Genomic DNA, 24,523 nt, shown 5'->3' on the forward strand with positions numbered 1-24,523 from the left:
GCGGTCTGACGTAGCCTCTCAGCCCGTTAATATTTCTTCTTCGGACAGAAATTCTGAAGTCGGGCAATCTTCATCCATCTCCAGCCACTCGGTAATGATTTCCGGTGACATATCCAAACTAAAATTTTTTATCATTTGAAAGAGAAGTTTACCTTTATCCTCTTTTGTCTGCGTGCGTGTTTGTAGGACATCTTCTTCCAAAAATCCTTCAAAGTCTGGCTCTGAATCAGTGCCTCTGCTGGAGTTTTCTGAGTCTGAGCAGTCTTTGACAGAAAAGGCATCACCGAGAGCCTTTATCCAGCAGTTTTCAATGGACTTTTGTTTTACTCCATCCCAAGCTTTCTTAACTAAATAAATAATTTCCTTCATGTTTAACTGTTTCAGGGATTCAGAAATGCCTGAAGACGTGCATGACACAATCTCCGAAACCAGTGATTCGGCTGGAGGATGGGATGGACAATTGTCAAGTAGCAAAAGTGCTTTGGCTTAGAGTTTCTTCAACCGCAGATGCTTACGAACAGCTGGAACAAAGCTATTGTGGAACCAGTTGTTGAAAAATGTCTCGTCATCCAAGCATTTTTGCTGTTAGCGTATATTATTGGCAGTTGGGCTCTATTGAGGTGATTAAAGCAGTGAGGGTTATGAAAGCGGTCAACGAGAAGAGGGGCAAGCTTATGGCTGCCCATCTTATTACTACAAAAAAGAAGAGTTACACGATCTTTTATCTTTTTAAATCCAGCTGTTTTCTGTGTCTCGTAATTAAAGGCTAAAGTCTTATCGGGTAGCAGTTTTGCAAATAAAGCTGTTTCATCACAATTATAAAGTTGTTCTTCATAGTAGTCTTCATTTTGTAAAGTAGATTTTAACTCGGCGGGAAACGCGTTCGCAGCTGATTCATTGGCTTTCTCCAGAAATCGATACCTGCGCTATGCCCTGATGCTTTTTAAAACGACTTATAAACCCCTTGCTGGCTTGGAATGATTCATCCCCCATTACATTTCCATATTTTGTCGCTTGGGCTTGAAGGATTGGCCCACTTTCAGCCTTTCCTGAGCAAACCCCATGTGCATGGCTGTGTCTGTTGTGGGATTTGCTGAATAACACACATTTTCACTTAAGCCCTGCTGCAGAATCGATATTTAGTACAAAGCCATTCCATTTAGATTCATTTTTTAGCCATCCTCGGAGAGTTGCTTCGGGAGTCCCAACATCTTTTGAAACTTTGGCCTAGGTTTTTTTAGTCGATCTATTGCAGCTGGCTTTTCTTCTGCAGTGTGGGAACGCTGACACTTGCCCTCTGCCATTGTATTAGGCCTACAGTTAAAATTTTCTAATGTAGTATATAAATTACTATATAAAACTACTATATATTATATCTCTCTCTAGCGTGACAATGACTAAGCATGTGTGATAAGTCTTTTCCAATATTGGTAAAGACATACAACACGTTTCCACTCCGCACTTCCTGTCGCTTTCTAGGTCAGTGAGTTAGTGAGCAAATTTGTAGTGCTAAATAGCAAGTTCCTGTACTGCGTGTTAACGAGTCTCACGTGTTAAATAGGTAGCGCTGGGAGGCATGGTGCTAAGGCGCTTTAAGCGGATTCGCACATAAACGGGTCTGTACTGTATTTCTATATGTGCAGAAAGCTCACTTCAAATCTGAATGATATAATCCACAAAACAACTTGAAAACTCTTCACAGCAAGAAATGCTCAACTCAGACACTGGATGAAACAGCTTAGATTAACCAGGTTGTTCACCAAGCAAGACCATTCTGCTGAATCAAACTTTATAAGCATTATTGTGGAAGAAAACTTCCTGTGGGCAGATTATTTCATTACTGTCCATTATGAGGATGCTTGCACCTTCCTGTGAGGCATCTGGCACTAGCCACTATCAGAGACAGGGTGCTGGACTAGAAAGACCACTGGTCTGACCCAGCACAGCCATCCTTATGTTCCTAATTTCCCCTCACATGAGGATTTAATTCATTAATTAATAAAAAGGTGTTGAAATTACTTAGCATCAAATTAAGTATAGGTGTGGTACAATGCAATAGGTCTGAAGGGGATCTATGCCATCTTGTTGCTTTCATTGGAGTTCAAGATAATAAGTCATAAGTCTGAACCTGCTTGTTTTCTTCTTCATGACAGGTCAGGATTCTAGACACCAAAATGACTGAACGCTTTGACTGTCACTACTGCAAGGAGTCCCTGTTTGGCAAGAAGTACATCCTGAGAGAGGAGAGCCCCTATTGTGTGAAGTGTTACGAGAGCCTTTACTCCAACACTTGTGAGGAATGCAAAAAACCAATTGGCTGTGATTGTAAGGTACCTTGGACTTGTGTTTCATTGACATCACTTCTGTCAAAATAGATTGGATAGGTCCATTCCCTGCATAAAGCATGCACCCCTCCACAAGGGAACCCCACCACATTATAGAGGGATCTGGGTGGAAGATGTCTGCTCCATAACGTCTTATTGACTAGGTAATTAAGAACCTGACCTTCCAAAGTGCTAAGCACCTCCTTGGAGATCCAGGGGAATTAAAAGAGCTCAACACCTGTCAGGAAGTGCTTCGGTCCAGATTTCCAAGAATATCCAGTAATGTTGGATGCCTAACTTGATTATGCTCAGGCCCACTTTTCCAAGGCGCTGAGTAATCACAGCTCCCATTGGCTGGCGTTGCGGATGCTCAGCACCTCTGAACATAAGGCTCTAGGGTTCCAGTGCTGGACACCCAGAAGAGTGAAATACCCAAAATTATAGGGTCACTTTTGAAAACTTAGGGTTTAACCTCTCTGCTTCAGTTTCTCTATGGGTTATAAAAGGGCTATTAATAATTACCTGCTTTACACAGCTGGCGTTAGGATTGTTTGAATGGAAGTGAAGTGCTTCAGATGAGAACTGGAGAGTATTTTTTACCATCTAGGGGAAACTTAGAACATCAGCCTTGTGTTTAATAGGTTAAAAATGTTACTGAGTTTCTCTCCAAGTGATAAATGTTAATATTTTAGCTGTTCATTTAACAATAAAAACACTACCCAGGTAACATGGGGAGGAAGGGGAGTTATGAAACAGACAACATGTATGTCTCCTACACTCTTGTAGCAGAAAGTGTCCATAAAACTAACAACTGGCTACCCAGGAATTCCTCCCTGTAGTAGAAGCAACAAAGAGTCCTGTGGCACCTTATAGACTAACAAACATATTGGAGCATAAGCTTTCGTGGGTGAATACCCACTTCATCAGATGCATGTAGTGGAAATTTCCAGAGGCAGGTATAAATATGCAAGCAAGAATCAGTCTAGGGATAACGAGGTTAGTTCAATCAGGGAGGATGAGGCCCTCTTCTAGCAGTTGAGGTGTGAACATCAAGGGAGGAGAAACTGCTTTTGTAGCTGGCTAGCCATTCACAGTCTTTGTTTAATTCTGAGCTGATGCTGTCAAATTTGCAAATGAACTGAAGCTCAGCAGTTTCTCTTTGAAGTCTGGTCCTGAAGTTTTTTTGCTGCAGGATGGCTACCTTTAAATCTGCTATTGTGTGTCCAGGGAGATTGAAGTGTTTTCCTACAGGTTTTTGTATATTGCCATTCCTAATATCTGAGTTGTGTCCATTTATCCTTTTACATAGGGACTGTCCAGTTTGGCCGATGTACATAGCAGAGGGGCACTGCTGGCACATGATGGCCTACATTACATTGGTGGACGTGCAGCTGAATGAACCGGTGATGGTGTGGCTGATCTGGTTAGGTCCTGTGATGGTGTCGCTGGTGTAGAAATGTGGGCAGAGTTGGCATCGAGGTTTATTGCATGGATTGGTTCCTGAGTTAGAGTTACTATGGTGCGGTGTGTAGTGGCTGGTGAGAATATGCTTCAGATTGGCGGGCTGTCTGTGGGCAAGGACTGGCCTGCCTCCCAAGGCTTATGAAAGTGAAGGATCATTGTCCAGGCTGGATCCTAGATCACTGATGATGCGTTGGAGAGGTTTTAGCTGAGGACTGTATGTGATGGCCAGTGGAGTTCCGTTGGTTTCTTTCTTGGGCTTGTCTCGCAGCAGGAGGCTTCTGGGTACACGTCTGGCTCTGTTGATCAGTTTCCCTATTTCCTCGTGTGGGTATTGTAGTTTTGAGAATGCTGGTGAAGATCTTGTAGATGTTGGTCTCTGTCTGAGGGGTTGGAGCAAATGCGGTTGTACCTCAGCGCTTGGCTGTAGACAATGGATCGTGTGGTGTGTCTGGGATGGAAGCTGGAGGCATGAAGGTAGGTATAGCGGTCGGTGGGTTTTCAGTATAAGGTGGTGTTAACGTGATCGTCACTTATTTGCACCATGGTATCTAGGAAGTGGACCTCCCGTGTAGATTGGTCCAGGCTGAGGTTGATGGTGGGGTGGAAGCTGTTGAAATCGTGGTGGAATTCGTCCAGGGTTTCCTTCCCATGGGTCCAGATGATAATGATGTCATCAATGTAGCGTAGGTAGTGAAGGAATGTGAGTGGACGAGAGCTGAGGAAGCGTTGTTCCAGGTCAGCCATAAAAATGTTGGCGTATTGTGGGGCCATGTGGGTGCCCATAGCGGTGTCACTGGACTGGAGGTATATATTGTCACCAATTTGAAATAATTGTGCGTGAGGATAAAGTCACAACTGGTTGCTGAGCTCTATGCTGTGGCATCATTAGGGATACTGTTCCCGACAGCTTCTATTCCATCTGTGTGTGGGATGTTTGTGTAGAGAGCCTCTACATCCATGGTGGCTAGGATGGTGTTTTCTGGAAGATCACCAATGTATTGTAGTTTTCTTGGGAAATCAGTGGTGTCACGGAGATAGCTGGGGGTACTGGTGGAGTAGGATCTGAGTAGAGAGTCGACATATCCAGACAGTCCTTCAGTGAGAGTGCCAATGCCCAAGATGATGGGGCGTCCAGGATTTCCGGGTTTGTGGATCTTGGGTAGTAGATAGAATAACCCCGGTCGGGGCTCTAAGGGTATGTTGATTTGTTCCTAGGTTAGTGTAGGGAGTGTCCTGAGTAGATGGTGCAGTTTCTTAGTGAATTCCTCAGTGGGATCTGAGGAAAGTGGCCTGTAGAATTTGGTATTGGAGCGTTGTCTGGCAGCCTCCTTTTGGTAGTCAGATGTGTTCATGATGACAACAACACCTCCTTTATCAGCCTCTTTGATTATAATGTCAGGGTTGTTTCTGAGATTGTGGATGGCATTGTGTTCTGCATGACTGTAGTAGGGGACTCACCACTCAGATCTCTTTGCATGATGTAGCAGCTGTTTCCTCTCTAGTCTCCTCTGGCAACTGTCACTATGGTGCTGTGGCAGTTTGCCCCATCTCGTGACTCAGCCCTCTGGCCAGGTCTCATTTTAGTCCCATCCTCTTCTGGGGTAACAAAAAATATAAGAAGTAATTCCAAGACCAGGTCTCTGGCCCCGACCCTAGGCCTGATGGTCCTTGCATCCTTCAATCAGGGTTTTAAATCATCCTTATTCCCGTATGTCAGGGGAGCTTCATGCCACCTTCTCAAGGCTGGTAGAGGAACCCAAGTTCAGCTGCTGTGCTGGCTTCCAGTCCAGGGACCCTAGGATCAGCAGCCAAGATCTGCTTTGCCAGACACCTGATCACAGCCTCCCTGGATTCCTTCCTACTATTAGCCTTTCCTTCGGCCTTTCTCCCAGCCCTTTCCCAGGCTCTTTGTAATGAGCAACACCTCCCAGAGCTCCTTCCCACAGGTCCAGTTCCTGCCCTTGTGACAGTCAGCCACAGGACCTTACTCCAGTACTGTGTCTTCCAACCATCTTCTCTCCCTGGGCTTCCTGCAAGTCTCTCTACCCTATAGTTCTCAGAGAGTGATAGCAAAGCTATCATCTCTCTCCCTGCAGCTCCAGACTTCCTTCCTTTGTAACACCACCTAGCTTCTCCCCATCTGGGCGTTATGCAACCAGACGAGTTAATTGGTCTCTCAGACCCACACTAATCCTTTCACCACATGTGTGAGGTAGATACGCGCCCATTGCACCCCTGCATAAATGTATTCTCTCAGGAACACCAGCTCTACACCCCACCCCCCAGGTTAGCAGATGTGGTCAGGGGCAAGGGATTGGCTAGAGTGCTCCTCTGTTCCAGCTCTCTGGTGACGGCCAAAATGCCTCCTTCAGGACACAGGCAGCTCTTAAAGCAGCTTTAAGGCTGCTCTCCTCTAACTTACACTGGAGGCCAAATTCATCCCTATCTGGCCTGGAATCAGAGAGCTGCAAACATGGCATAAGGTCATCTTTCCCCATTCCCCTCCAATTCTGCACTGAGCATGGCTCAGCTGAACCCAAGAGTGGTGGCCTGTATTTTCAAAACCATATTGAATAGGGTACAATCCTGCAGTCTATGTATAGGACCCCAGAAATAATCTCAAAACCTTCCTAGTCCAGTTTAGAATGTAATAGTTAAGCCACTTACCTCAGACATTCATATATACATTTTCCATGTCCAAATTGCTCATGTAACAATCACAAACCACTGCCAATAAGCAGTTTGCACAACTATGATTTTCATGGTGGAATTACAATAGAGAGTTGACCTAGGGTGGTGGAAATGCAATGGGGGGGCATGGAAGTGCACTGTGGGAGTCTAAGGACTAGGCACCTAGTAAGGGGTGCGGTCAGGAGATTGGACTCTCAAAAAATGTTACAAATGCCAGTTCTTCTCTTCCCAATTCATTCACCCGCTGTGACGCTTTAGGGTTCAATGCAGACCAGTAAGGGGTTATGTCACCACCTGTCCTGCCACTCTGTGTGCTTTTAATGCTATAGTGCTGTGGCGAACAGCCCTAACACCAACAGACAGCATGCACGCATGCAGGTCACACCATGGCTTCCAGCTCCTTTTTGCAGAGTAACCCCATTCCCCCCCACCCACCCTGCCCTGCATTTCCCCAAAACTGTCTGCCCTGCTGTGTCCAGCCCTCTCCTGGAACACACAGAAGTTAAGTTCACTTCTCCTTTAATGAGACAGTGAACAGCAGCTCATTCATTTAACTGGGGTTTGACAAACACTATTTTATTCACAGCACTGAACTGGTTTATCATAAAAGTAACACAAGTTTATTAAACAAGAAGTCCTCTGTTTAAGTGATATCAAGTATCACTAAGCTAGAAGGGATCACAAGCAAACAAAAGTAAAAATATGCTTCTAAGACTAAAACTTAATTTCAGCAAGTTTCTCACCTGTGCTCAATTCCCAGAGACTTCAACCCCCTTGGTTGAAGGATCCAGCGTTCTGTGATTTCAAGAGCTCTGACCCCTTTAATTCCTCAAGTGATGGATGCCAAAATGTCCTTTTCTCCCTGCTTATATCTTCCCAGAGTTCATTGGCCCTGCTTCAAGAGGCAGGAAGGCTTCCTGGGGGTGCAATCTCCAACCTCCACTGAGATTGTTAAGTAGTTAGGGCTCACCTGGTGGCTTTGTTTACCTTGCATGTAAATGTGTTTGTCTTTGGTCACACCTTGCTTAATTTACATTGGAGACAGCTAGGTAGCTGCCTTCCCTCCTGTCTGGGAGAAAACTTCTTTCTCCCTTTGGTCACAGACTCAGTGAACATCCATAATTCCTCAAAAAGTGTTAACACGCACATTTCACAATTATATTAATCACCAGTGTCTCATTAGTTCTCAAATGATATATTATATGACACCTTCTAGATCCAGCTTATGACACCAGTGTGTGAGGTGTAGTGAGTACATTAGGCCTGACAAGAGTTGCTGACGCAAAGTAGTGAATCCTCAGTGGGCCTCCGTGTCATACCCAGCCCAACTGAAAAGTCACTGGGAGGGCCCCTTTAGGAGATAGGAGAGAAGGTTTTGCTACCTATGGCAGGGAACAGGCAATAATCTATGAAATGGTAAATTCAGTGCCAACTTTTCTATAGCTCATAAACACACAGAACAGGGAAGGGAGAGAGTCTGATTGACCTGATAAACTGAAATCATATTTCTGCCCCTCTCTAGAATGCACTTTTGTTCTAATGTCTCTTTCTAATACCCTGAGAAGATATTTCCATGCGTTGACATTCAAGAATCCCAAACCTTGGACTGAATTCAACAAATCTCAGACAAAGTATTCAGGAATTATTCAGGCTGAACTTTTCAACTCAGTTTTATGGATTTAGGGAGTGTGGGTGTTATCCAATATACTTATCTTCTGTGTTTTTAAACTAGACACTCTTTAATGGCTGATAAAGGTAGGTAGTAACATTTTAATATTTCAGATAACTGGGGTTTTTTCGAAGTGTAAGGAAAAGACAAAACTGTCTTTGTGGAGAATGTAACTGCAGTATTGCAAATGAAGGTGAGAGTTTCTCAGTGAAGATTTGTTAAAAGTTATTGGAAAGAATAACAAAACAAATAAATCATTTCTACTATTATAGTTTTCTTTTTACTGCAGGATGGATCTATCCCACAGGTCTTAAAACAGCCCCCTTCCCCCCCAAAAAACCACAAAAATAACAATATTGACAAGAAGAAAAGGAGTACTTGTGGCACCTTAGAGACTAACCAATTTATTTGAGCATAAGCTTTCGTGAGCTACAGCTCACTTCATCGGATGCATACTGTGGAAACTGCAGAAGACATTATATACACAGAGACCATGAAACAATACCTCCTCCCACCCCACTCTCCTGCTGGTAATAGCTTATCTAAAGTGATCACTCTCCTTACAATGTGTATGATAATCAAGTTGGGCCATTTCCAGCACAAATCCAGGTTTTCTCACCCCCCCTTTTTCTTTCCAAAAACCACACACACAAACTCACTCTCCTGCTGGTAATAGCTTATCCAAAGTGACCACTCTCCTTACAATGTGTATGATAATCAAGGTGGGCCATTTCCAGCATAAATCCAAGTTTAACCAGAACATCGGGGGAGGGGGGGGGAGGAAAAAACAAGGGGAAATAGGCTACCTTGCACTAATACTTAGCCACTCCCAGTCTCTATTTATGCCATCATGTGCCAGCAATGCCCCTCTGCCATATACATTGGTCAAACTGGACAGTCTCTATGTAAAAGAATAAATGGACACACATCAGATGTCCAGAATTATAACATTCATAAACCAGTCGGAGAACACTTCAATCTCTCTGGTCACGCAATTACAGACATGAAGGTCGCTATCTTAAAACAAAAAAACTTCAAATCCAGACTCCAGCGAGAAACTGCTGAATTGGAATTCATTTGCAAATTGGATACTATTAATTTAGGCTTAAATAGAGACTGGGAGTGGCTAAGTCATTATGCAAAGTAGCCTACCCCCCCCCAGACGTTCTGGTTAAACTTGGATTTATGCTGGAAATGGCCCACCTTGATTATCATACACATTGTAGGGAGAGTGGTCAGTTTGGATGAGCTACTACGAGCAGGAGAGTGAGTTTGGGGGGAGGGCGGGGGGGGAGAAAACCTGGATTTGTGCTGGAAATGGCCCACCTTGATTTTCATACACATTGTAAGGAGAGTGGTCACTTTGGATAAGCTATTACCAGCAGGAGAGTGAGTTTGTGTGTGTGAAAAGAAAAGGAGTACTTGTGGCACCTTGGAGACTAACTAATTTATTTGAGCATAAGCTTTCGTGAGCTACAGCTCACTTCATCGGATGCATACTGTGGAAACTGCAGAAGACATTATATACACAGAGACCATGAAACAATACCTCCTCCCACCCCACTCTCCTGCTGGTAATAGCTTATCTAAAGTGATCACTCTCCTTACAATGTGTATGATAATCAAGTTGGGCCATTTCCAGCACATATCCAGGTTTTCTCACCCTCCGCCCCTCCCCCCCACAAACTCACTCTCCTGCTGGTAATAGCCCAACCTGGATTTGTGCTGGAAATGGCCCACCTTGATTATCATACACATTGTAAAGAGAGTGGTCACTTTGGATAAGCTATTACCAGCAGGAGAGTGAGTTTGTGTGTGTGATTTTTGGAAAAAAAAAGGGGGGGTGAGTACCTGGATTTGTGCTGGAAATGGCCCATCTTGATTATCATACACATTGTAAAGAGAGTGGTCACTTTGGATGGGCTATTACCAGCAGGAGAGTGAGTTTGTGTGTGTGTGGGGGGGGGGGGGCGGAGGGTGAGAAAACCTGGATTTGTGCTGGAAATGGCCCAACTTGATTATCATACACATTGTAAGGAGAGTGATCACTTTAGATAAGCTATTACCAGCAGGAGAGTGGGGTGGGAGGAGGTATTGTTTCACGGTCTCTGTGTATATAATGTCTTCTGCAGTTTCCACAGTATGCATCCGATGGAGTGAGCTGTAGCTCACGAAAGCTCATGCTCAAATAAATTGGTTAGTCTCTAAGGTGCCACAAGTCCTCCTTTTCTTTTTGCGAATACAGACTAACACGGCTGTTACTCTGAAACCTGTCAATATTGACAAGCATCGTGATGTGAGTTTAGAATGAAGCTGATTTTAATCATTTTATCTACTGCATATAAAATAAAAACCGAAGGCCAATGAAGGATCTGTATTTGTTTTCTTATTCAGGTATAGGTTCTATACAGCTGAAAATTTTCAAACTAGAATTTGATACATTTAAGAAACACCCTATGGGCCTGATTCTCCTCTCACTTATGCCAGTGTAAATGAAGAGTAACTTCATTGAAGTTACACTGGTGTAAGTGAGAGTAGAAGCAAGACAACCAAGTAAGATTACTTTTTTCCCCAGTCCTCAATGTCACTGATGGAGCCCTGAGGATCTCTATTTGTTTATGGACTTCTGATACTCCCTGTAGGCCCTTGGTCATAGCTACTGCCATGCTTCTAAACCGAGGAGTCTCTCTGCAGCTGGCAAAGCGTTCATTTTTGCCTCATGCACAGAGCTGGATTAACATATAGGCAAATTAGGCACATGCTTAGAACCCAAATTTGGGGAGGTGGTGAGTAGGGGCAGTTTGGCTCAAATATGAGCGGCACTGGGATTTTTTGCACTAGGTCACAACGCCACTCACTCAAATTATGGAGTGGCACTGGGCTAAATTTGAGTGAGTGATGTTGTGACTTGCTGCAGGGAGTCATATTAGAAGGTAGTGGCCCAGAAGTGTATGCGTGCCTAGGGCCCAGTGATGGGTTAATTCAGTTCTGCATAGCACTTTTCTATTATCAATGGCCAAGTGGCTCAGTTCATTGTTTCCTCAGACTCCTACTACCCGATAGCCAGGTAGCAAGAGGCCAGAACTGGGATAAGGATTTGGGTGCCTCATTCTCCACCGCTTTGTACCTTGAGGGGTCTTTTTCAACTGTGGAAAGTGGGTGTAAAATATTACCACAAGTACAGTTGACGTATTTGCTTTGGTAACACTTCATATCCACTGTGCACAGGTGTAAATGAGCACACAATGTTCAAGGCAGTAGGGGCCTAATCCTCCTTTGATTTACACCAGTGTAAGTCAGGAGTAGCGTCTATGGAGTCAAAGCGGTGTAAAATAGGTGCCTGTGAGAGGACAGGAGAGGCAGGCTCTGGGTCTCCAGCACAGCAACGCAGAACACAATCCACTAAACCCTCTCTGTAAGACATCGAGGCCATGTCCACACTAGTGAGTTTACAGCAGTACAGCTGTACCAATGTAGCTGGGCCGCTGTAAGATCACTTGTGTAGCCACTCCATGCTGATGGGAGAGAGCTCTCCTGTTGACATAATAAATCCACCCCTAACAAGTGGTGGAGGCTGTGTCATCAGGAGAAGCTTTCCCACCGACATAGCGCTGTGCACACCACCACGTATGCTGGTGACATTTATGACACCCAGGGGTGTGTTTTTTCACAGCCCTGAGCAACATATGTTTTGCCGACATAAGTGGGGTAGTGTAGACAGGGCCTTACACTGAAAAAAAAAGGTTTTTTTTTTTTAAAATCTTGCAGTCTCTTTATAGTACTTGAATGGATGACTATGAATATAATTCACAAATTATACAGACTGGTACTTTATTGAAAATTTTGGTTTTCACAGAAACACAGTTAACTAAATGACACCATGTGATGTTAATAATACATCTGGCCTGAGGCCATCGTGTTAACTGTAAGCATTTCTAGCTAATGTTTATAAAACTCTGACAGGCAGATTAAAAACATTGTGTATTGAATGGCAGGAAGCACTAGTAGACATTAAAAAAATACCCCCGTGTTGCTTTCAAAGCCATTGCACATTATTCATATGCCAACAGCTTCCTAGGATCATCTCTTAAGAAAGAATGAATTTGTATCAAAACCATTAGGTTTCAAAGCCCAAGTCACTGGTGGACTTGTGCTGCAGCTATTGTTCCCCACTCTTGCTTGCTTGAAACTCTGAACATTCTTTCTGGAAATTCCTCTGTAATTTTCAAAACCTCAGATATTCACATTTTCTTAACGGCTTAAATTTGACTTTTGAGTTGATCTTAGCATTCTTTACAAGTTTTTAAAAATAGTTTCTTTGCAGTCTCTTTGGCGCAGAGATCATCATCAATACAGGAAATACCCACAACTCACCTTTCTAATGCAGACCCTAAGATGATGTACACAGGAATGAAAAAATTTGTTGGCAAAATCTGAGAAAAAAATTAAAAGAGGATTGTTGTGGAAGGCTATTCTGGCAGCAGGTGGGCCAAAAATTAATCAAAATGATCAATCTTAAATATGCACGGCAAACAGAAAATGGAGCCAACAGTAATATATGGAACAGGATGGTTATCTTAACAACACTTCAATTAAATCTCAATCCTTTGCTGAGCTGCAATTCTTATTTTGCTTTGGCAATGAAAATCTGACTTGTCTGATATCCTGTGTTGTGTTGTGAAGGGAAAAAGAGACACCAAGGACCTTCACCTGTACATTTTCTAAGCAGCGAGGTGCTGGTTTTAGTAGTGCATCACTCAACCACAGGACCTGCACACCAAAAATTTACACAAAACTTTGAAATTGTATCCTACTCTTCCTGCCTTAGATTCTAAGGAGAACATTGTTTCTAGTAAAAATGCTGATGTTTTCACTAACTCATGAACACAAATATATTTGGTTACTTTCCTGTTCATAACCTCTCTAATCTCCTTCTTCCTACTGTGGTCTCTGAGGAGACCAAGTTCAGTGGAAAACACAATGGCTTGAGTAGTAAAGCCTAACAAAAAAACAATACTGTTTCAGGGCAATAAGGGATTTATGCTTATAAAACCGAGTAACTCTAATCTTATGATTTTGTTCAGTTAAAAAAAAGTTATTCACCTACAGTCATATCACAGAAGAGGAAAAATAAATTGTCTCCTGAATGTGTAAATTTTGGAAGAATTATGGAAAAAATACGATCTCACCCTCACATAAGGTGGCTTGATTTGGAGAAGTTTGCTTTGAGGACAACATTATGTAATGCAGTACTGACCTTTGTGGAAAGATCAGGCTGAGAAGCGCCCCCATCCTGTTTCTAATTCAAACAAGTTTATTAAATTAGGGGGGTTTTATTCATCAAATGAAACCAGCTAGGGGAGGAAAATTATTTTTTGAGCTCAGAAGAAAAGTAACTTACTTAAGTGCTAAATATTTTCCCTGTAGATTCTGCTATAGGCTTTTTTTTAAGCTCTGCAGAAGCATGCAATTTCCCCCTTCTGCTTTAACCAGTAACACATATCCCTCAGATTTGGCTAGCGCGCTCTTTCTTTGCATAGGCTATACAACATTCATACCATAAACAAATGTGCATATGTACACTTTGGGTCAGAGACCCATGATCCATCCAGGGTAATCCTTCTACATTTCTCACCTGTGCTTGCTTCCCATATTAATAGGATAACAGGATCTCTTAACTGTACATCAGTTGGCACAAGCTAGCATACATTTTCAAAAATCAGCCTCTAAAGTTTCACCCACAATATTGGAGGCAGGTTTAAAAAATCAGGGTCAATGGACACGTTGGGACAAATCCTCATCTGCACTCTGGCTGCTTTGCTCCACTCGGGTTGCACAAAGCAGGTATGAATCCAGCTTAACCAGTCTCTTGAGGATGCCTTCTAGTGCTGGGGGATCCTTGAATGTCATACTACCATGGTAATGGCTTTATGTCTCCCTCCTGGCCTCATCCATGCAGTGATGATGGATCGAGTGTCTTTATATCCATGATCCCTGCTGCTGGAACAGCTCCTCGCAGTTGTGAGCAGCCAATGCAAATTAGAGGAGGTCTGAGGCTGCTCTAGCTTGCACTGGAGACTGGTCCAGCGGTAGGACATAATTTGGCTTCAAGTCACCATTGCACACCATTGCTCAACCACAGCTCAGCAATTTCTCTAAGCCAATAGGTCTACATTACACTTCAAGATTTAACCTAGCTTTGTTTAGCTTTGATTACTCTAGAGGCTTCTGGACAAAGAACATTTTACTGTTAAAAAAAGGAAAAGGCATGGGCTTCATTATTTCCAACTTTAAAAAGTACAAGTTACATTTTTGGCGAGGCTTATATAAGCAAAAAGCGGAGTGGGGGGGAGCAGTTAACAGATACCCACTTTACCAACTTTGGAGGTAAAAAATACTTTGAAGAGCACAGCAAAAAAGAAAAAGAAAGAAAAAAAGAGATAAATTCTTATTTTTCCAGTTTCCTAAGTTTAAAAATGCCCCCAGTTTCACAAAAGACAACAATAAAGAACATAGATCTGCAGTCATTCCATTTTCCAGCAAGCAAGTTTCACATTTTGGAAAACTCCCTGTTGGCTCTAGGTTACACTTTTCCAGGAAAAATATTATTCCTTGGAGATCATGATTAAGTTGTTCAACTTCCTTTCAGGAAAGTAATGTAAATATCAATCTCTTCAACAAGATAGAGGGTTTGTTTTTTTTTCATTTTGATGTTAGAAAATCTGATATTTAAGGATCAGAAACTGGTTTGTTTCAGAAGGTTTTGTCTGACGTGAACAGAGCAAGTTGTATGAATAACTCTTTGAAAACAGTGAAATAGGAATCTCTATGGGTGTTACACTTTGTGTGACCTCAGAGTTGGAAAAAACAAGAACATTCTCAATGACTACTTGAAAAAAAGATTTTGAGGGAGTTGAGGTGAGCAGGGCAGATGTTCAAACAAGATTTTCTCCCTGTGCCACTGTTAATGTTCTGTCTCACTGATGATAGAAAATTGCTGACATTCCTTGATTGATTCTTCTCTCTTCTGTTCACCAATATAATTAAGTGTAAGCAGTTTGTCAGTTATAGGTAAGTCTTTAAATGGAAAGTGAAAGGTTAGTTTTTCCAGTGTATTTTAAAAATTGCCTTTTCATGATACAGGAATCAATGCAAACTCTGAGATCCTATACATTTAAGAGGCAGATGCCCTTGGGTAAGTCAAGAATTCTGATTATTCAACCTACGCAAAAATGCAAAGGGGTTGCGCTCTCCTTTTTTTTCCCCTTTCTTTTTTTTTTCCAAAACCTCTTCAGTTGAGATTTATTTTGTAAAACCGGGATGGTTTGAATCTGGGTTTTGTCTGAAACATCAAAGACTTTGGGAGTTACAGTGGACATAGGTTTTTAATAATTTCTAAAAGGACAATCCTTTAAAATAATTTTCTGCACTGACATTTCAGTGGAAGAAATATTGTTTGGAACTCTGATGCCAATCTTAGTATCAGACAATTCTAGAGTGGCACCTACAGAAATGATGTGACATTGCGTCTATATGGGGTGCCCATGGCAAAGTAGCAATGTAAGTAGCAGCAAAGTGGTAGTAACGGTTCTGACCCATATTTAGTGTCTTAGTAAAACTGAACTAAATCTAGTCCTAAAAAATGGAGAGATACATGGCCAGTTCAATCCTTAGTGTAAATCCATTAATAAATGGAATTAATACCGGAGATGAACGTGGAACAGAGATTTCTACCAAGACCCATGTTAAGAAGGAATGACCTAGAAGACAACAATGGCCAAGACAGAGGTAGAAAATATATTATATTTCTGTTAATGACTTAATTCTCAGGGAAAATACATAAATGAGACTACTTGTTTCTCTGCGATATTACAAAAAACAAAGGTTACGTGGTTTGGGGGGTTTTGTTTAAAGCCTATTAAAGAAGATGGAATTGTCTTTTGCCCTTTTGAGTAACCACAGCAATTCAGTTCATTGTCAAGCAGGACAATTTGTTTTCCTGAGCTGTATGAATGAGCCTCAACACTTGGCTATGTGATTCAGACTTGAATATGCTTGGCTATTCTCCCAACTTACAATTGTGCAAATTATTCATTCTGTTTATTCTGTGGTTTTGGATTTCTATAGGATCTGTCCTACAAGGACCGGCACTGGCATGAAACCTGTTTCCACTGCTTCCAGTGCAAGAACTCATTGGTGGACAAACCTTTTGCTGCAAAAGAGGAGCATCTACTTTGTACTGAATGCTATTCCAATGAATACTCTTCCAAATGCAATGAGTGTAAGAAGACTATCATGCCAGGTTAGGATATACCAATTTTCATTTGTCTGTACTTTAAGGCCTGCCCCAAAGCCCACTGAAGTCATTGACAGTCTCTCAACTTCATTTCATTTTATATGGTTTAAAGGCCAGAAGGAACCATTTTCTGTATATCACAGGCTATTCATTTTCAGATGCCCCTATATTAAGCCCAAAGACTTGAGTTATACTAAAGCATTTCAGTCCTCAGGAAATTAAACTATGTGCCACTGGGAGACAGAGGGAGAGATGAAGGTGTCCAAATGCCAAGGCTGCTGCAATGGCAGGAAATTGGATGAGACCAAAAAAAAAAAAAAGAAAAAAAAAAAAAAGCTGGGTCAAATATCAAAACTAACCCCAGCCTCCTTTGTAACAAATATCTTTACAGTACTGAATGTCCTAATTCATAATCTGATGGGCCAGTTGGGGATTTTATAACCTATGTTTTAAGTTATCCAGATCACCTAATTCACATAATAGATTTCCATACATCAATTATACAAATGAGATGTATTAATACAAAGAAAGGGGGAAAAGTAAGTCTCAGTTCTATTTTTAATTCAATTTTTGATAAGCATTCAAATCGTGCCATAATCAATTTGTACACTATATATGCAGCCTGGACAGCCAAAGTTCTTATACACCTTGTCTGTCTAGTGTTGTCTTTCTTTCTTGTACGCTATCTTGACTGGCTGCTACCATCTGAAGAGCAACAGGGTGCTTTTAAAGTTTAACTTTTTACTTAAATAGCTAAATTGGGAGCTAAATACTCCCCATTTAGCTTTTCAATGAAAGGTGAAAAAAAGCAGCCAGGCTACCTCCAAAGTGCTGTTGAGTCCCTGAGTCTGAAACGGGAACCAGTTCCCTGTCAAGTTTGGCTATCCAAGAAACAGCTGTTGAGAGGCACATGGTAAGAGACCATTAAACATGCTCTGTTGTTTACAATGCCATAACATTCCATAACAATTTGAAGGCTTAAAAGGGCAGAGGTTGGGGCTGGATCTAGAAATAGATAATAAAACCAGTTTTTACTCTTAAAATTCAGGAATCCATTATGTATGCCTGGTAATGATCAGCGATAGGATGTTATTCCAGCTGAATCCTTTCTGAACTGGCACTCTCATGTTAACCACGTGAAAATTGGCATGGGTGCCTGACAGGCCATGACATAAAAATTGCAGGGGCTTGGGATATAAGATAGGATGTACAAATAGAAATAATGCAAAAGTCTTTAAAAGCAGATGGCCAAAATTGCTTAGGGTTCCACATATGTACTCTCTTTCCCCTTTTCAGGAGCATAGATACATTACTTGTGTTTTATTAGTTGAGAACTATAGTTAATTGACAGGTTTCAGAGTAGCAGCCGTGTTAGTCTGTATTCACAAAAAGAAAAGGAGTACTTGTGGCACCTTAGAGACTAACCAATTTATTTGAGCATAAGCTTTCGTGAGCTACAGCTCACTTCATCGGATGCATAGAATGGAACATATAGTAAGATATGTATATATACACACATACAGATAAGTTGGAAGTTACCATACAAACTGTATGTTAATAGCTAATTGTGTCATTTTTAATTGTGAGGAGGAGTGTTCATGAACATTATTTTAAATTAGTCATCTCCTAGTGTTTGGTGTGCTCCATTTGTTTTAAGCTTACAACCCAGACAGGAAATCAATTAATGAAAAATTTTGCAACCACATCCCTGCCTAATGTATGCAGCGAAAGCCACCAGCACACTTGGTAATCAGGCTGCTCTACACCAGTGTTTTTTAAAGTTCAGGTGGCGACCCCCTACTGGGTCATGGCACGTCAGGCGCTGGGTCACTCTGGCCTGCACCACCAAACGGAACATTAAAAGTCCTGACGGGGGTGCTGCCCAGCTAAGGCAGGCTAGTGCCTACCTTTTCCAACACCGCACTGTGCCCCAGAAGCGGCCAGCAGTGGGTTCGGCTTCTAGGCAGGGGGGTCACGGGGCCATGCTGCCCAAGCCCTGCACCCCTCCTGCACCTCAACCCCCTGCCCTGAGCACCCCCAAACCCAGAGTCCCTCCTGCATCCCAAACCCCTCATCCCCAGCCCCAGCCCAGAGCCTGAACCCCTCCTGCACCCCAACCCCAGCACAGAGCCCCCTCCCACAACCTGAACCCCTCATTCCTGGCCTCACCCACAGCCCTCACCCCAGCTCCCCAGCCCTCTGCCCCTCCCACATCCCAAACCCCTCATCCTCAGCTCCGTTGGGTCGAGGGCATCAACAATTTTCTTCAACTGGGTCCCCAGGAAAAAAAAGTTTGAAAACCACTGCTCTACACTGTATGCACCATTGTGAGCAGAGAGCTACACATGCAGTATCCATCTTCTTCCTTAGTGTGCTATATGAGCGGTGATGCAGCAACGGGGTCAGTGCCCAGGTGGATTAATTCAGGAAGACCCAAGACAGACAGGAGAGATTAGATACATGTCTAGATGGTTATTGATGCTGCTCTTGGTTTTTACTTTGCTGCACCGAATGTTCAATTTAGATGTGATAAAGCAGTTTTGTGACATTACATTAAACACTACAGTAATTAAAAGACTGATCATGCAGTCTCCACACAGCCTAAACTTCCACTGATTTCAGTCTGGCAGATATAAAATTAACAAGGAAGCCTCACTGGACTGTGTTTCATTGTCATCACTACCTCAGAGCCCAATGCATCTTGCCTCCCAACCAAAGATATGAAAACAAATATTTTGCTCCAGCATGCAACCCCTCTCAGATTCCAGATCTCCTCTCATTAATAGCCAGATATTTCTTTTCTTTAGGGACTGATTCTGTTGCTCCTTTGTCTCATCTGAAAATTATTATTAATGTAGTGCATTAATAAAATAAGAAACATTGAGGCACTGAAGTGTCATGAAGCAAGATAATTGTCAATTAACATATTTGCTATGAATCAGTTATTTCTTTATTTAATGTTTCATTTTTAAAACATGTCCTATCATATGTCTCAGGACACATTTTAGAAATATAAGAAGAGAAAAAGTAAGTGAAGGAATGACACACTGGGCTATTAAGGGAAAGATCTAAAATCTGGGGAAGGAGAGGTGGGAAGGTCCTTGGATAAATGCTTTTGGCATCCACTGAAATCAGTCATCAAAGGGCAGAATCATGCCCTTAGCCACCAGCTAATACCTGATCAGCTTGTCGCAAATTGATATTCTTTTAAATGTAAACATACGATCTATACGTTTTGTTTGACAATACAAATGGTAGTAATTTCTTTTGTAGTTATATTTTGCTTCTGGCCTGGATTATTCCTGTTCTAATTTGCTGACAGAGAAAAATATGCGTCAGTACATGAAGAAGTTTGCACGTGAAAATGTGGCATCTGTGATATTGTCTGGAATGCTTAAGAACAACCTCTGAAATGCTGGGGCAAGAAGAGGGCTTAGGTTCCTGACTCCAAAGAATTAAGATTGTTTCAAGTTTTTTTCCTTTTCTCAACAAAAAGCATGGTTTAAAGGCAACTGATCTCAGAGAAAGTTTGAATGGGCATGCAGCCAGCCAACGATGCTCGCAGGGTCAGATGCTTCATCGTTTAAATCAGAGAAGACTTTGTTATCGATTTTGTTATAGACTTCAGAGGCATAGAGCAGATGTGATGGGTATGTCCTGGCCCAACTAGTATATGTTTTATTGGAAAAATCCCAGGCAGTTAAGTACCAGGCAGACTGCGAGAGCTACAAAAGGATGTCACAAAACTGGGTGACTGGGCAACAAAATGACAGATGAAATTCAATGTTGATAAATGCAAAGTAATGCACATTGGAAAATATAATCCCAACTATACCTATAAAGTCTAAATTAGCTGTCACCGCTCAAGAAAGAGAGCTTGGAGTCCTAGTGGATAGTTCTCTGAAAACATCCACTCAACATGCAGTCACAAAAAGCGAACAGAATGTTGGAAATCATTAAGAAAGGGATAGATAAGACAGAAAATATCATGTTGCCTCTATATAAATCCATGGTACGCCCACATCTTGAATACTGCATGCAGATGTGGTCACCCCATTTAAAAAAAAGATATATTGGAATTGGAAAAGGTTCAGAAAAGGGCAAAAAAATGATTAGGGGTATGGAATGGCTGCCGTATGAGGAGCGATTAATAAGACTGGGACTTTTCAACTTGGAAAAGAGACAACTAAGAGGGGATATGATTGAGGTCTATAAAATCATGACTGGTGTGGAGAAGAGTAAATAACACTTCCTTATTTACTCTCTCTCATAATACAAGAACTAGGGGGTCACCAAATGAAATGAATAGGCAGCAAGTTTAAAACAAAAAGAAGTATTTCTTCACACAACGCACAGTCAGTCTGTGGAACTCCTTGCCAGAGGATGTTGTGAAGGCCAAGACTATAACAGGGTTCAAAAAAGAACTAGATAAATTCATGGAGGATAGGTCCATCAATGGCTATTAGCTAGGATGGGAGGGATGGTGTCCCTAGGCTCTGCCAGAAGCTGGGAATGGGCGACAGGGAATTGATCACTTGATGATTACCTGTTCTGTTTATTCCCTCTGGTGCACCTGGCTTTGGCCACTGTTGGAAGACAGGATACTGGGCTAGATGGAGCTTTGGTCTGACCTGTTATGGCCGTTCTTATGTAAAAGGGTCAGGGAATAACATAACTGGCATTTCCATCAGACTCGTCCGCTTGTTCTTGTATTTGAGGCACAAACACAAAGCAAAAGCTAAATGAAAAAATAACCGTAGGACTTTAATAAAAGGTGTGGAACAGAGCAAAGGTAAGGCTAATACTGCAGATTTCACAAGAATTCCTAATGAATGAATTCTCACAGTGCCATCTGAAGGAAGCCTGTGGCTCTCTGTAGCTACTCCTCTCTCCTTACCATAACTCGCAAACTCTGGAAACTTCCTCTGTGAACAGCACCTAACTCCTTGCTATGCTAGCTAATCACTACACAGGTTCTAGCAATCAGTAGAACCAATTAAAAACTACAATGGTTAAAACTGCTATAACTGTCAGCATGAAGGGCTTCATTTTGTGCTTTGATCTCATGACAGGTACGCGCAAGATGGAGTATAAGGGCAACAGCTGGCATGAGACCTGCTTTATCTGCCATCGCTGTCAACAACCAATTGGAACAAAGACCTTCATCCCCAAAGATAATCAAAACTTCTGCGTACCCTGCTATGAAAAGCAGTTTGCCATGCAGTGTGTCCAGTGTAAGAAGGTATTATTCTTAATTTATGTATCTCAAATTTAAAAATTTGTCATACCTACCAAATTGGTGGAGGGTTTTTTGTTTTTCCTATGTGCGAGATAAATTGTTATGAAAACAATGATAAAATCAACTGACCTTAGGAAATGCAGTACAACTTTAGGGTCCAGTCCTGCAAACCCTTATTAACAAGTTCAATGCTCATTACCATGAGATGTTTCCTACAAGGTGATGACATCTTTAGCTCTGAGTGCGGGAAAGGCATGGAGGGTGAAATTTTCAAATTAAAGCACTCCGCAGTGGTCCAACCCAGCTCCCACTGAAATCAATAATATTTTCCCCTTGACTTCAACAGGAGCTGAGTTAGTCTCATGCAGAATCCTCTTGGAAATCCCAACCATAAAGATCAAGAGGAAAAAAGAAAAAAAAAGTTGCCATGTTTATAGCATATATTTTCTGAAATCAACATTTTTGAAGTCACTACTCAGTAACAAGTCACAGGTGTTTGCGGGATCAGGTCAATTGTTTGCACAACATATTTCCTACAATTCATATGCCACCATTCTATAGTGAATTAGAATTTAAAAATACCAGCGGAAGAAATAAATTATGACTTGATCCTGCAACCCGAAGGATTGATTGTGGTTGATTCCTTGCTCACATAATTTAGTATCATTGACTTCAGTGGGATGGTTTGAATGACTCATTATGTGATGGATGTCCAGGACTGGGTCAAAGAGATGCAAGCAAAGGAGAAGAGAGACATTTTCAGAAGAGATTTGAAATTAAATGTTTTGTTGATGAGGAGGAAAAATTAAAGAAGGCTGTTTCAGACAGCAGAAGCTTCAGAGATAAATTATTTCACCACCAGGGATGGGATTATGTGAAAGCATGGAAAGGAGGCCAACGTTGAGATGAGCACAAGGAAAGGAGTAGAGAAAAACATAGTAATGAAGCAGAATGGTGTAAGGGTTTTATATACAAAGCGGACAAGTTTGAGCAAGATTACAAGATGAAAAGGGAGCAAATGAGTAGTTTAAGGATGAGACTTTGCATAATTGGGCACAATAATCACTTATCCCAAACCAAGTCTTCCGTCTCAAAGTCAGTTCCTGCCAGCAATCATAAATGTTATACCTGGTTTAAAAATAAGTCATCCTCAGTAAGAAGGTGACCTCACAAAACCTCTTTTATTCTTGAAAAAAAAAAACAACCACCACCCCCCAACCCCACAGGCTATCACAACAGGAGGTGTGACATACCGGGAGCAGCCCTGGCACAAGGAGTGCTTTGTTTGTACTGGATGCAAGAAGCAGTTGTCTGGACAGCGCTTTACCTCCCGGGATGAGTTTGCATATTGCCTGAGCTGCTTCTGCAATCTCTATGCCAAAAAGTGTGCGGGATGCACCAACCCCATCAGTGGTAGGTGTCTTACCACCATGATCTTCCGAAAGCAATTAATTTTAAAAATATTTGTGAGCAATGTAGTGGTCAGCTTAATTTAAGAGACACAACAAGTATCCCAATCTTATCATATCCTGAATTTGAGCACTTTTACTTGAGTCTTTGGGGTCTTGGAAAAATTTGAATGAGTCCTTACTTTGAATTTTTCTCCTTTTCATTTGAGTTCCAGGGAACATGTAGACATATCCTAAGACAGCTTTGCATATAGTAGGACATACATACCCCATATGGTATTATTTCTGAGACACTACCATACTTACCAACTGTAGTTTCCCTCCCAGAAGTACATTTAATTATGTCTCATATTCGACTGCAATGGGGTTTTCCTGGATTTTCAGGATAGGTGCCTAGAAATCACAAGGCTTTGAGGCACTGCCATTCAATATAAAAATATTAAAGAGAACAATTATATAGTGCTGAATTAACATCACTAAGCATAAAAATATAACCCTCCATGTGAGGTGGTCAATGCTTTAGACATGTGAGTTATACAGTCCAAGACTGAGGTTCTGAGCCACAACTCTGAGTCTCTCTCATCTGACACTACCACTGCTCTGCCCCACGCCATTATTTCACTCGTTGCCTGTCTGCTTACACCTCTCCTGCCATTACCAATAGTCCACTTTGGATGGCACACTTAGCACTTCTTTGCCATCATGGAAATTCAACATTTCCTGTCTATCTTTATGCTGCAATCTCCCCCCTTTGAGCTTTTTGATACTAACTTCACTTCCCTCCCAACTGTCCAAAATACTCTTGCCAAAATCATCTCTCACCTGTCAATTCAACCACGTTGCACACATCCTTTCAGTCTCTTCTCTGACTGCTCCCTCAGCATCAGGTTCAAACAGCTTGTTCTTGCTTCCAAGGTCATGCAACGCATAGCTCATCCTGAAATCTGGGCCCTTGTCCCCTTTTACATTCCTCCAAACTTCTGCTTCACCAATGAGGCCATCCTCAATGGCCCCTTCACCTCTTTCTCTCAAATATTTTTGCACTTTCTTCTCATGGTTCCACTTTCTTGACACACCCACATCAAAACTGTCAAACCATTCCCTTCGTTCTACTCAGATCACTCAATCCCAGTCACCTTCACAATTGAGCAAGTTCACATTAAAAAAAAAATTAAAAAACCCTAACCTTTCAGGACATATGTATCCCTGTACTGAATAACAGTGTTATCTTATTTCTGTAACCCATATCTTTCCTCTCTGTTCTGACTCCCTCGTGTACATTATACCCCATTTCTCTGTCAAATCCATCAGTTAAGGCTCAAGTCCATCATTTAAGGTCCAGTTCATACTCACACTGAGTAGCATGAAGATTAAAGGCTGGTCTATGCTAGAAAATTACATCAAACCAGCTATGTCATTCAGGGATGCGAA

At 41.9% G+C, this 24,523-nt stretch overlaps 1 protein-coding gene across 5 annotated transcripts in view; it reads left to right on the forward strand.

The window, feature by feature from the left end:
• The window catches only part of FHL2 (four and a half LIM domains 2), a 64,019-nt gene that overhangs the window by 38,190 nt on the left and 1,306 nt on the right, over positions 1 to 24,523 (forward strand). For 3 of the 5 annotated variants that reach the window (XM_084611361.1, XM_084611360.1, XM_084611364.1), the window contains 4 exons: positions 2,154 to 2,330; positions 16,276 to 16,450; positions 21,517 to 21,686; positions 22,910 to 23,096. In XM_084611361.1, the coding sequence (XP_084467487.1) occupies positions 2,175 to 2,330; positions 16,276 to 16,450; positions 21,517 to 21,686; positions 22,910 to 23,096 (688 nt within the window). In that variant the 5' untranslated portion in view covers positions 2,154 to 2,174. Of the gene's footprint in view, positions 1 to 2,153; positions 2,331 to 16,275; positions 16,451 to 21,516; positions 21,687 to 22,909; positions 23,097 to 24,523 lie in introns of those variants that run through there. The other 2 variants (XM_084611362.1, XM_084611363.1) reach the window with 2 other exon arrangements.

Source organism: Lepidochelys olivacea, assembly GCF_965140295.1.
Source record: "Lepidochelys olivacea isolate rLepOli2 genome assembly, chromosome: 1".
Classification (NCBI taxonomy): Eukaryota; Metazoa; Chordata; order Testudines; family Cheloniidae; genus Lepidochelys; species Lepidochelys olivacea.